This window comes from Monodon monoceros, unplaced genomic scaffold (genome assembly GCF_005190385.1).
Source record: "Monodon monoceros isolate NGI ecotype Baffin Bay Population unplaced genomic scaffold, NGI_Narwhal_1 Super_Scaffold_10, whole genome shotgun sequence".
Lineage (NCBI taxonomy): Eukaryota > Metazoa > Chordata > Mammalia > Artiodactyla > Monodontidae > Monodon > Monodon monoceros.
In genome coordinates, this window is record NW_021703766.1 from 47103273 (window position 1) to 47116360 (window position 13088).

At 54.2% G+C, this 13088-nt stretch overlaps 1 protein-coding gene across 9 annotated transcripts in view; it reads left to right on the forward strand.

Moving 5' to 3' along the window:
• The window catches only part of POU2F2 (POU class 2 homeobox 2), a 76531-nt gene extending 69094 nt beyond the window's left edge, over positions 1-7437 (forward strand). For 6 of the 9 annotated variants that reach the window (XM_029206560.1, XM_029206589.1, XM_029206574.1 and 3 more), the window contains 7 exons: positions 991-1152; positions 1456-1597; positions 1688-1836; positions 1915-2091; positions 3345-3411; positions 4566-4767; positions 5229-7437. In XM_029206560.1, coding sequence (XP_029062393.1) covers positions 991-1152; positions 1456-1597; positions 1688-1836; positions 1915-2091; positions 3345-3411; positions 4566-4767; positions 5229-5268 — 939 coding nt within the window. In that variant the 3' untranslated portion in view covers positions 5269-7437. Of the gene's footprint in view, positions 1-990; positions 1153-1455; positions 1598-1687; positions 1837-1914; positions 2092-3344; positions 3412-4565; positions 4768-4901; positions 4976-5228 lie in introns of all 9 variants that reach the window. The other 3 variants (XM_029206567.1, XM_029206605.1, XM_029206611.1) reach the window with 2 other exon arrangements.
• Positions 7438-13088: the final 5651 nt, after the last annotated feature.

Below are 13088 nucleotides of genomic sequence, written 5' to 3' on the forward strand. Positions count from 1 at the left end.
TGTGACTCACGGGCTTAGTTGCTCCATGGCATGTGGGATCTTCCCGGACCAGGGCTCGAACCTGAGTCCCCTGCATTGGCAGGCGGATTCTTAACCACTGCGCCACCAGGGAAGTCCGCAAAACCTGTCTTGGCCTGATGCCAGGCGGCATGTGACTTTTCTTTATCCCTCTTGTGTGGTACTTGTGCTTTGCTGACAGCTGTTGATATGTCCGAATATGGGGTGATGCCTTGACCCTAATGGTGGAGGTTCACATTTTGTATGATATATGCCCCATGTAGGCTTTCTAAAATCTGAAAAAATTCTGAATTCCAAAACACATCTGGTCCCAGGGTTTTGGATAACGGATCAAGGACTTGTGCGTCCAACATCCCTGTACCCACCACCTACTTAGATGTTTTATTTTTAGGGAAATGAAGCGTTCCAGAGAGAACTGTTGCTTCCTTGTAAATTTCCCCAGTCACCCTCCTTGTCTATTTTTAAAAATACTTTTACTTTATTTGCAGCCTACATACTTTTAACCCGATTCTCCCAACAACCCCATGGGGTAGGTAGAGTAGCCATGATTGTTCCCATTCTGCAGAGGGGGAAACTGAGGCCCAGGGAGATTAAGAAACTTGCCTGAGTTACCCAGCAATTCGGTAGCAGAGCTGATCCTTGATTCCCTGCCTGAGAGGAGGCTAAAACCACCAACCCCTCCCCCAGCTTCAGGGAAAGAGCCTTTGGTGAAAGGAGATGGCTGCTCCTTATGAAGCCTGCAGACTGGGAGGAATGTGCAGAGAGTTTCAGGCAGTGAGCGGGCCCTTGTGGGGCAGCAGAATGTCACTTTGATTGGCAATGAGTGTGGAGGGGCCACCTGGGGGTGGGTGGAGGGGAGTCTGCAGGAAGAGGCTGGACGGCAGGGAGGGAGGGAGGGGGGACTGCGCAGCCAATGCTGAGCCCCGTCCTGGTCCTCGGTCCTGCATCCCACCCACCTGCCCACCCCACCAGGCCGTGACCCGCCCCACGCTGCCCGACCCGCACCTCTCGCACCCGCAGCCCCCCAAATGCTTGGAGCCACCATCCCATCCCGAGGAGCCCAGTGACCTGGAGGAGCTGGAGCAGTTCGCTCGCACCTTCAAGCAACGCCGCATCAAGCTGGGCTTCACGCAGGTCTGGGGCCACCCGGCAGGACAGGCGGTGGGCGTGGGGTGACAGGGCGGTGTGACCAGCTGGTGGCCGGGGTGTTGGGCCCTAGTCATCTAGTGGGCGGGGTAGAGAGCGTAGCCATATGGTAGGCGGGGTGAGGGGCGTGACCGGCAGGTGGGCAGGGGAGGGAGCGTAGCTGCCTAGTGGGCGGGGTGAAGGGGGGCATAGTCACCTGGTGGGCGGGGTGGGGGTGTGGCCAGATGGTGGGCGGGGCTGAGCCCTTTGCCCGGCTCTGAACGCAGCCCCATCCCTGCCCCACTGGCCCAGGGTGACGTGGGTCTGGCCATGGGCAAGCTCTACGGCAACGACTTCAGCCAGACGACCATCTCCCGCTTCGAGGCCCTCAACCTGAGCTTCAAGAACATGTGCAAACTCAAGCCTCTCCTGGAGAAGTGGCTCAACGACGCAGGTGGGACTTGGGCTGGGGGCTCCCGGGCGGGCTGCGGGCGGCGGGCCGGGGGAAGCGCCCTCTCATGACCCCGTCTCCTCCCGGACACAGAGACTATGTCTGTGGACTCAAGCCTGCCCAGTCCCAACCAGCTGAGCAGTCCCAGCCTGGGTTTCGACGGGCTCCCCGGCCGGAGACGCAAGAAGAGGACCAGCATCGAGACAAACGTCCGCTTCGCCTTAGAGAAGAGTTTTCTAGCGGTGAGGCCCCACCCTCCCGGGCGGCCCCGAGGGCGGGCGGGAGGAGGGGCCCCGGGCTAACGAGCCCTCTGCCCGCAGAACCAGAAGCCTACCTCAGAGGAGATCCTGCTGATCGCAGAGCAGCTGCACATGGAGAAGGAGGTGATCCGCGTCTGGTTCTGCAACCGGCGCCAGAAGGAAAAACGCATCAACCCCTGCAGCGCGGCCCCCATGCTGCCCAGCCCGGGCAAGCCGGCCAGCTACAGCCCCCATCTGGTACCAAGAGCCCCTCGAGGGGGGGGGGCCACAAAGCTCTGGCACACCCTCGCCCCCTGGCAGGCACCTCGTGTGAAGCACAACCTACCCGGTTGGCCACAGTTCCTAGAACAGAGGCAGGGAGAGTCACCCTTGGGAACAGGCTGTCACAGGGGTGGGGCACAGTCACACAGAGAAACACCGTTTCCAGGGAACTGTGGTCTTACATGGGGGATACAAGCACCCACCGACACACGCTGACGTAGCCAAACACAGAGTTATCACAGGATGTAGCCACACGGGGATGGACACTAGGTAAAGGATACAGGCATCCCCCCTCACACAGGTTCACGACCACACAGACGCTGGCAGGGAGATCATTATACCCCTGGGTGTGCACTCAGGTCCACAGCCTGCTCGAGATCAGACACACTGGGACATCCCTTTATTCCATCTAGTGTGGAAAGGGTTGTGACACTACAGAGAGCAGCAAGGAGCCCAGAGGAGCCCCCTTCCCCAATGACGTAAAGGGAGGGATCATCTAAGCTGAGTCATAAGGACAAGAGAGAGTTAGTCACGTGAAGGACAGGCAAAGGGATCTATGTGCATGAAGGCCTAGAAGCCAGAGTGCCGAGCCCAATTTGAGGAACTCCAGTGCGGTTTAGAGCTGGAATGATTATTTATGAATGAGTATGGGGGTAGGGTGGGGGATGGGCAGGGGCCAGACACCAAGTCAAATGCTGAAGGAGCTTGAACTTGAACCGTAGGCAGTGAGGCGCTAAGGATGAGTTTTGAGCCCGGGAGGGACTGGGTCACACTTAGAGTGAGGCTTCTGGGGTTGATGGAGGATGAGACTGGAGGCAGGGAGGCTAAGAAGGAGGCTGGTGGGTGGTCCCAGAAATCAAGCAGTATAACGTATCAACACTGTGATGCAGAGACACACCTTATCCTCATAACCCACCCCACCCCCTAGCCTCACAAGCACGTGTGCTTGCGCGCTCTCACATATACACACACACATACTTCAGACCTGCAACTGGACAGTATCAGAGGAGAGGCAGGGAACGACTGCCTCCTGTCTGTGACCCGGGATCACCTAGGGTAAACGTGACGAAAGCTGATGGAAAGCGCTTGGCATGATACAAACAGCCTTGCAGCCAGAGCCCCCTTTCTCCGTCTTGGAGGCAGAGGTGCGGGGGTTGTAACCACAGCGAGCACCATGGGAGCTGCGGGAAGACAGTGGCCTAACCATGCCTTCTTTCCTCTCTCCCCAGGTCACGCCCCAAGGGGGCGCCGGGACCCTGCCGTTGTCCCAAGCTTCCAGCAGTCTGAGCACAACAGGTCAGGGAGGGTAGAAGATGGTGAGGGGGATGGGGAGAACACAGCGCAGGCCCGAGCGCAAGGTTCTCAAGCGGTTCAGGGCACCCCTAGGCCTCAAGGCTGAGCCTGGAGGTCGGGGGGGCGGGGCGGGGAAGGGGAGAGGGCAGCCTCACCCCTCCGTGCCAGAGCAGCTCAGGCTTCATCTTCTCCACGATTTCATGTGAGAAAAGCACGGGGTTGATAAAGGTGATGTATTTGGGTTCTCTTTCTGGCATTTATGAACTGTGTGAACTCCAGAAGTGACCTTACTTCTCTGAGCCTCAGTTATAAAATTATTGTGAATATAACATACATACAGAAGCTATATCCATGAATATATACACAGAAGAGTGTGTACGTGTGTGTGTGTGTACACACACACACACACACACACACACACACACACACTTTTGTACCCAAAGCCCTCCTTTGCCCCTTCCTGGGGTAGGGCATGTATAACACCATATGTAAGAATAATATAAAAACAGACGCCACATTTCCCCTCCCCAGGTTAAGAAATAATAAGTGGAAGTTTATAAAGTAATAAGGGTGTGCCTGGCACTGGTCTAAACTCTTTATAAAGAATATTGACCCACTTAATCTTCACACCCATTTTATAAGATAGGTTCCATTATCTGCCCCATTTTCCAGATGAGGGAACTGAAGGTCAGAGAGATGAAGGTGCTCACCTGAAGGCGCAGCTGGGACGTCACAGGGCCGGGAATTGCTGTCCCGGGTGTCTGGTCTCAGTCTGGGCTCAGAGCCCTCTCAGCCTCAGTGTGCACGGCCACACGCCCGTGCCTGGCCTCTAGAGGGAGCCATAGGGCTCTGTCTTCTGGGAACCCTTGGTTCTTTGTACAGAGGGGCCCGGAGGGGAGATTCAGGGCTGGATAAGCAGGGTGTGAGCACGCTCCTGGCATAGGGCACAGGCTCGGTGGGAGGCAGCTGCTCCTACTGCGATTACTGTCACCGTGGCAAAGGCACAAAGAAATGGCTGTGAGAAGAAAGGGCAGGAGGCCTAAGCGTGTTCTGACTGAGGAGATGCCGCGGGACGGGGCGGGGAAGACAGCAGGCGTCGACCTCAGTGGAGGACGAGTGGAAGCTGAAGTCTCCATCTCTCTGTCTCTCTCTGGCAGTTACTACCTTATCCTCAGCTGTGGGGACCCTCCACCCCAGCCGGACAGCTGGAGGGGGTGGGGCCGGGGGCGGGGCCGCGCCCCCCCTCAATTCCATCCCCTCTGTCACTCCCCCACCCCCGGCCACCACCAACAGCACAAATCCCAGCCCTCAAGGCAGCCACTCGGCTATCGGCTTGTCGGGCCTGAACCCCGGCACGGGGTAAGTGGGCAGCTGCAGGTAGGAGGCTGTGGGGAGAAGCAGGGCCGCTGCTGCTTCCAGGGTGGGGAGCTGCGCCCCCAGTTCTGTGGGAGGGTCTCTGCCCCCCGCTAATGCCTCTGCTTTGCCTCTTGCAGAAGCACAATGGTGGGGTTGAGCTCCGGGCTGAGTCCAGCCCTCATGAGCAACAACCCTTTGGCCACTATCCAAGGTGCGTGCTGCCGCATGTCACTCCCATCGCCACCAGCCCTGTCCCCCAGGGCCTCGAGCCCCCATCCCATTCCTGCTCCAGCCATGCCATCCTGCCCCTGCACACTGCATCGCTCGCCTCTTCATACCCATCTCACCTTTGGGGAAGGTGTGAGGGGTGCTGATGGGGGTCCGTGGGTCAGACGGGAAGATGGGGCACTGCGGGTGGGACGCTGGAAGGCGCCCCCAGCCCAGCCTCTCTCTCTCCCCGCCAGCCCTGGCCTCTGGTGGAACCCTGCCCCTTACCAGCCTTGACAGCAGCGGGAACCTGGTGCTGGGGGCGGCTGGCGCGGCCCCAGGGAGTCCGGGCCTGGTGACCTCGTCACTCTTCTTGAACCACGCCGGGCTGCCCCTGCTCAGCGCCCCACCTGGTGTGGGCCTGGTCTCGGCAGCCGCGGCGGCCGTGGCGGCCTCCATCTCCAGCAAGTCTCCTGGCCTCTCCTCGTCCTCATCCTCGTCCTCGTCGTCCTCCTCCACTTGCAGTGAGGCGGCAGCACAGACCCCTGGAGGCCCAGGGGGGCCCGAGGTAGGGTCCAAGCCTGAGTGAGGGCCCGCCACGCCTCCCCTCCTCCTCCTCTGACCCCCGCCTCCGTCCCCCACCTGGGAAGAGGGCGAGGAGGCCATTGGTGGGGATGCAGAGGGTCCTCGGAGCAGGAGTGACGAGGGAGGAAAGACCAAAAAACAAGAAACAAAAAAACAACCAACCAAAAAGAAAGAAAGAAAGAAAGAAAAGAAAGAAAGAAAGGAAACCAACCAACAGAAAAAAGAAAACCAAAAATAATCACAAAGAAACCAGCTGCCCCAAAGGAACAAGAGGTGAAAAACAAACATTAAAAAAAAAAAAAAGAAAACCAAAAACAAACAAAAAATCCCTCACCAAACCGAACAAACCAAAAACCAGTCTCGAGCCAGACCTCAGTGTGCTCACCCTCACTGCTACGACACCAAATAAGAAGCCCAGCCAGGGGCGGAGAAGCCTCGGCAGGGCGGACACGCGGGCCCCTGGCTGCGGGGCGAAGCCTCCCGCTGTGTGTGGCGTGGGCAGAGAAGGAAAAAGAGAATGTGCCAGCCTCCCAGCCGCAGCCCTCAGTCCTGGGCCAGCCAAGGCAGGGAGGGCACAGCCTGGGGCTGATGGGGTGGGCTCAGAACCACCCGCCAAATATTCCTTTCCAGAAGGTGAAAGAGAAAGGGCCTGAACAACTTTACACCAAATATTCAGTAGCTTCATCCAAAGGATGTACAGAATTTTTAGCGTTGTGCTCAACAGAATGTGTCCCTGTCATGCGTCCCCCCTCTCCCCTGGCCCCCAGCTCTCCCTGCCTGGGCAGGGGGGGTCTCGCTTTAACCTCCTCCCTCCCCCAGCCAGGGGAGAGTTCAGGGGAAGGCCTGGGCTGACTTTTCACCCCTTGTACCTCCCCCTTTTTCCCTTTGAAGGGTGGGCTAGGCCGTTTTGCCAAGTTCTAGCTCTCACATGTCCCCCGTCAACCCTGTCACCCTCCTCTGCTCTGGAATCTCCCCCCATCCCTAGTCCGAGGGAAGGTGGAAGCTTCAGGCAAGAGAGGATGAGGTGAGGGCTTTCAAGTTGTCTTTTTTTCTATCCTCGTCTGTCAGTTTCCCTGAAAAAAAAAAAAAATTCATATTCCAGTGCCTATCCGTGGGATCCTTCACGTTCTTTGACATTGACCAGAAACCAAAAAGATAACTCACCTCGCTCTTCCCACCCTGTGCCCCTCCGATACTGGCAGATGCCTCTTCCTCTCCCCTCACACACATGCACACACGCACGCACTCCAGTGGTGGGGTTCCTCGAGGTGGCGTCCCCATCAGGGTCCATGTGGCGGGGACAGTGCCGTGACCTGTGGCCCCCAACCGAGAGGGCGCTGTGGTGGCCACCACTCCCACAAGACCTCCCTCAAGTCTCGGCTGGACCCTGTGTTTGCCCAGCGCTGGACCCATCTCGACGGACAGAGGAGAGACGCTGCTGGGAGCCACGTTGCCCTCCTGCTGTTGTGGAGGCCAACAAAGTTCTGAACCAAAAAAACAAAAACAAAAAACCAAACAATAAATTAAAACTAGAAAAAAAAAAAGAATTTATAGATATATATATATTTAAGGGAAAGAAGACGAGGACTCTTCAAAGGATACGAAGGAGCCGCGAGGGGGAGCCAAGCCCCTGCACCAGTGGTCCAGGCCCTTGGTCCCCGAGGCGGATGGAAGGACGGATGCTTCTTTCTCTTCACAAATACCTCATGGACGTCGTCTTCGGGAAAGCCGGACGGGGGCGGCTGGGGCAGGGCCTGTCCCTCAGCCAGGGCGGATGGAAGCGGGTGGGCAGGGCTGAGAGAGGGTGTCAGGGACAGGGGTGAAGAGCCCCGAGCTCCCCGCCCCCCCAATCAACTGAAAAAGCTTTAAAAAAAAAAAAAACAGGAAAAAAAGGAATAAGAAAGCAAAAAAGAATGGACGAAGGAAAACTAACAAACTTTCGGGTGGTTTGATTCCTCCTTTGAGTTCTTCTTCTGTTCTCTTGGTCTGTCTCTCCCTCTTCCTTCCCTCCGCTTTCACCTCTCTTAATCTCCTTCTTTCTGTGTCTCTCCTCAAACCAAAGTGTTGCTGTGAAGGACGCGAGCCATTGAAATCAGAGTGGCCCCCGCCCCTCGCCGGGCAGGAGCAGAGGGAGGGGAGAGCCCCGGGAGATGGGCAGTGCCGCCGGACACTTCCGAGGAGAGGCAGACAGAGCCTCGGACACCACCCCGGGCCCCGAGGCCTCAGCGTTCTCTCTCTTTCTTGCCTCCTTTCTCCCACTCGGGAAATGAAACTGTTGGGCTGGGACATAGAGGCAGCAGAGGCTCAGCTGTTTCAGGGGTCTCGGGGTGCCTTGTCTGGGCAGTGGTGGAGTGGCTGCCCCTCCCACCCTGGCACCGATGGGGCCTGGCCTGCCGTCGACCCATCCTCGCCAGAATGTAAGCATCTCCGCTGAACCGGCTCCCTGCCCTTACCCTACCTCTGACTTTGTCCATTTTTATTTCCTGAAGAGAAGGGACTGGCTAGAGGGCCTGGGCCCCAGCCCAAGGGTGGAGAGGGGGCCAAGGGCTCCTGAACAGATAGGAAGGACATTTGAGCAGAGCCAAGTGAAAGGAATTACAACCAAAAACCCCTCTGAGAAGACAGGCAGCATGGAAGGCATGGTGGAGATGACTCAAACAAAAACTATGATTCTAGACCAAAAAAAAGGAAAAAAAGAAAAAAAAAAAAAAAAGAAAGAAAAAAAGAAAAAAAAAAGAAAAAAGAAAAAAAAAAAAAAAAAGGAAAGAAAATCCAGGACTCACCACCACCCACTTCATCCTGCTTCCTCTCCATCAAGTCCTGCCACCTGGGACCTTCCTCCACCCCAGTGTGGGAGGAGCGGGGCAGAGGGGAGAGGAGGAAGCAGGGGGCAGGGATGGGGCTGATGCCCTGACATTGGTGGAGGGACCCCTGTGCAGCCGGGGTGGTGGGGACCCTCCCCGTCCGACCCCCATAACTGGGAAAAGAAAAACAAAAAAAGAAAATTCCTGGAAGGGGGAAAAATAACCAAATCCCAAGCTTTAACTACAGCTGTGAAACCAAATATTGGGAAGGGGGTGGGAAGGAGGGAGGGGCAAGTGCGCCCCAGGTCTCCCCCCTGGGCCCCCTCCCCCGAGGACTCGAGATAAGGCACCAAATACCTCATAGAACTTTAATGTTAAAAAATGGAAACCAAATATCGTTGGCTGGGGGCCAGCCAGGGCAAGGGGCCGGGGGCCTGAGGGAGCCAGGGTTGGGAAGGTGATGGGGGAATTCATGCCCCCCAACCCCCTCTGCCCCTTTCACTCCAGTCCCCCACCCCGTCTCGACTCCGGGAAACAAAACTATCTCATCGTTTTTATTTTGTGGTCTGTACAGAGCCTGTGTCCGTGTGTCTGTGTGCGAGCGAGAGAGTTGGGGGGCTGGGGAACTTTACGTGGGGTTGGGGAAGGAGACCCCAGGCTGGGTTCTGGGCTAGGTGAGATGTCTGAGGTGGGGGGCCAGGGGCCTGGTCTAGAAAGGATGATGAATGGGTTGGAGAAAGTGGAAGCCCTCTGAATTTCTCCTCCCCAACCCTGACCTCCTACTGGAGGGAGGGACAGAGACTGGGTCTACCTAATGGTGGGCCTTTTAATTGTGCCAAAAAAAAAGAAAAAAAAATGCCAGTAACTAAAACACCTCTCTCTGTTCTCTTCTGGGAGGGTGGGGGTGGAAGTGGGAGGGAGGGCTGGGGGAGGGTAAGTAGGGGTCAGTGGAGATGAGGAACCCAAGCCTCCGTATGGATTGGGGCTAAGATCAGAAGGGGTAGTAAGGCTGTGAGTTTCCCACACATCTCCTCCCTGGGGAAGGCCAAGAGAGGGTCTCCAAGCCCTGCACCCTGGGAAGATGGGGTAAGGGACTAGCCACGTAGTGGGGGACCTCTTGAACTGGCTAGATTTCCCCCCCTACCCAAATCCCAGGGTGCCTCTCTCTCCCTTTAGCCCAGGGTAGGGGGAACTGAGTGAGAGAGAGAGTGAGACAGACTGAGCAAGATTGAGACACGCGGGCCCCCACTGGCCTCTGAGTGGGAAAGGCAAGTGCGAGAGATAAAGGCCTCCAAGAGAAAAAAGAAACAAACCAAAGATTTAACCATTAAAAAAAAAAAAAAACCCACAGACAACTCCGCTACCTTTTTATATGTTGGAAAAAAAAGTGAAAAAAATTAAAAAATAAAAATTAAAAAAAATACACAAAAACTCCAAGCCGCAGTTCCTTCATGCGGTTTGAACTTTGACCTCAGCAGTCTCCAAAGCAAGATGACGATGAGAAAGGTGAACAAGAAAAAGAAAAAATAATGTATATTTTTAAGTATTTGTCCTTGAGATGTTAATTCCTTGTTAAACAAACACAAAAAGGAGAGAAAAATCCAGAGAGAATTGTTGCTGGGACGGAGACAACTATTTACTATGTCTGTGACCCCTCCCCTCTGCCTCACCGTCCTCTCCTCTTCCCTTTCCTCTATCCCTGCTGCCCCTCCCCCAGCCTGTCCCCCAAGCCCAGGGGCTCAGTATTTATTTATTTATATAATTGCAGGGTGACTGGGGTCCTCTCTCGACAACTTGTAGAGAGGTCCTTTGAATCATGGTAGGGTGGGGAAGGGGCAAGGAGTCTTTGGGGAAAAGCAGGGGCCTGATCTTTGGTCAGTTCCTCTCTGCTAGCTCCTTTCTGGCTTCTTATCCCACTGCTGCCACCATCTCCTCCCAAATCCAAGGCTGCACTAGGGCAAGGTGACGATCCCACCTTGTAAAGATCCGATTGGCTTGGCCCTTTTTGGGGTGGGTGTCTCTCACCTACTCATTTGAAAGACCAGGTTGGAATGGGGATGGGAAGAGGTGGCAAGTAGTGAGTAAGGGAGACCAAGAAGTGGCATCTGGAAATTGAGTAGGCCCTGGAGGAGACCTGCCTCTCCTCCATTCTCAACAAGTTAGCCCCCCTTTCAGTTCTGTTTGACCCCTGTGTTGGTAGCCCCTCCCTTCCCATCCTGTAGCCCCTCCCTGTCTTCTCGTGGTAGCGGGTTAGCGTTTCAGTGTTCTCAGCTCCAATCTGCTTGTTCATTGTACAATGTGCTTCTTTTAAGGCCCCATTTTTGTAACTTGAGTGTGTCATTCATCTGAACAACATCAAAAAATAAAAAATTAAAAACTGTACAGAGAGAAATACAGCCTCTTCTCCCTTGGTCTCCTCTCTGTCTTGGGAAAGGTGGCGGGGAAATCAGGGTATGGGGTGGGTGTGTGCGTGCTGTGGAGGGGAGGGCTTTACTTCTGTTCAGGGAATGTTCAGAAGTAAGACCTGAGCAATTTTTTTTTCACCAATTAAAAAAACAAGCCTCGGGGCTTCCCTGGTGGTGCAGTGGTTACGAATCCGCCTGCCAATGCAGGGGACACATGTTCGAGCCCTGGTCTGGGAAGATCCCACATGCCGCGGAGAAACTAAGCCCATGCGCCACAACTACTGAGCCTCCGCTCTAGAGCCCGTGAGCCACAACTACTGAGCCTGTGCTCTAGAGCCCATGCTCTGCAGCAAGAGAAGCCACCACAATGAGAAGCCCGCGCACCACAACGAAGAGTAGCCCCTGCTCTCCGCAACTAGAGAAAGCCTGCACACAGCAATGAAGACCCAATGCAGCCAAAAAAAAAAGAAAAGAAAAAAACAAGCCTTGGAACTTAGAACGAATTCAAATTCCTGAATTTAAATCTCAGTTCTGCCATTTTATATGACCTTCAACATGTGAACTTGTGTCCACATCTGTAACACAGAGACAATATGTAGCCTGTGGGGTTGTAAGAATTAAATGAGATGGTGTAGGTGCTTAGGACAGATCTCCGGCACGCTGGCTTCAATAAATGAGAACTATGAGAAATGCAGGAAACAAGTGAGTAGTTCCCTACCTCCATCCACAGAGGACTAACAAGACCCTTTACAAAGAGTTGACTTTGAAGTTGTCTGGTGGTACAAGATACACACCTGACTTCTTTTTCAGAACATTAGGTCTCTCGTTCACTCAAATTTTTGTGCTCATCTCGACTAAGTCATTTGGCAGGAACAACCGTTCCACAGGCCAGACCACGGGCTGATCCCCAGGACCTCACTGCTGAAAATCTGAAATGGTGTCAATAACTGTGTTTTCTCACTGCCGTCAGGTCTTCTTGTCACTGTTCCATGCTCTAACGTATGCCTGGCACACAGGTGCTGGGATTCTGCAAATTCAATAGTGAGGGATAGGGGAACGGGAGAAAGGAAACAAGTAGGAGAGGGTTTGATCATTTGGAAAGAGAAAATATATTAGTACTGCACCGTTTTGGCAAGAGAGAAAAAATAAAAGTACTTCTCCAACTCTCAAGCCAAGTCAGTAGGGATGGGGCAGTGGGATGTTGGGCTGGAGGTTCAGAGTAGTACCCCGAGGAAGGTCATTTGTTCCAGCCCCCTGACTGTAGGGGGTGCAGTCAGAACCATACAGACCCAAAAGGTCTTTGGCACCCAGGCCAGCCTGTGACAAGCACAGATGCCACACCTGAGAGCACTCTGGAGCTGAACTAGGCATCCACCTGTAGCCTCGTAAACGTGCTCAACTGCTCTACGTGGTCTCCCCGTACAGTCATACTTGGGCCTCATATCGTCAAGAACATATTGTCACTAGAGGACCACTGTTCTGTCCCCTTGACAGTTCTGCTTAAGAAGCTTCCACATCCAACTAAAACCAAGCAATGCAAGGTTCTTTTCAGTGGGGTCTGCAAGTCACCTGCATCCGAATTGGTGTGTTCAAAACACAGATGCCTAGGTCTCACCAAGACATGCTTGCTGGATCCAAATCTCTGGGGAAATTGCCTAACACACATTAAAGTTCAAGAACCTTTGCCTGTCCAATGCAAATCCCAGCATCCAAGAAGGGTTTGATTAGTGCGATCTTTTTTAGGAGAGTGGTCCAACTGAGGACCACGGAAGTTTCAGTAGGGTGACGGTGAACAATGGCTTGTTCATAAACATGTTTGCACACATAAACTTTTCTCAGGGTGGGAGTCTAAAGTTTTCATTAGAGGCTCTAAAAAGGAACCACAATAGAGGAAGGGTGATCCCCTCCACTCCTCCACTGTCACCCAGCTGCTTCTCTGCTGAAAGCATCTTTATCTTGGGGTCAACCAGGGTTGACCCTCAGGGTTTTTTCCTCCATTCCTGTCCCTTGATTCAGCCTGATTTTTATCTGGTTTTGCAAAGATAAATCCTCCAATTGTTCTAAGCATTTATTTGATATGACTTTCTGGATGTTACAGCTCTTCCTGAAAGGAGGCAGTCTGAGAATGAATCTTCACCTGTGGATTAAGGGGCTCTGGCATGCTGGGCTAAGATGGCTCGAGTCCTTTCTGCAGGGTATGAGGTTACTGAAAGATGGTGCCCACGATCAACACACTCTGGTCGAAAACAACTGCTTAACATATTAAGTGCTCTACTTCATTAGGAGCTGTCGAGATATCAAAAGGCTGAGTGCTTTACCTTTT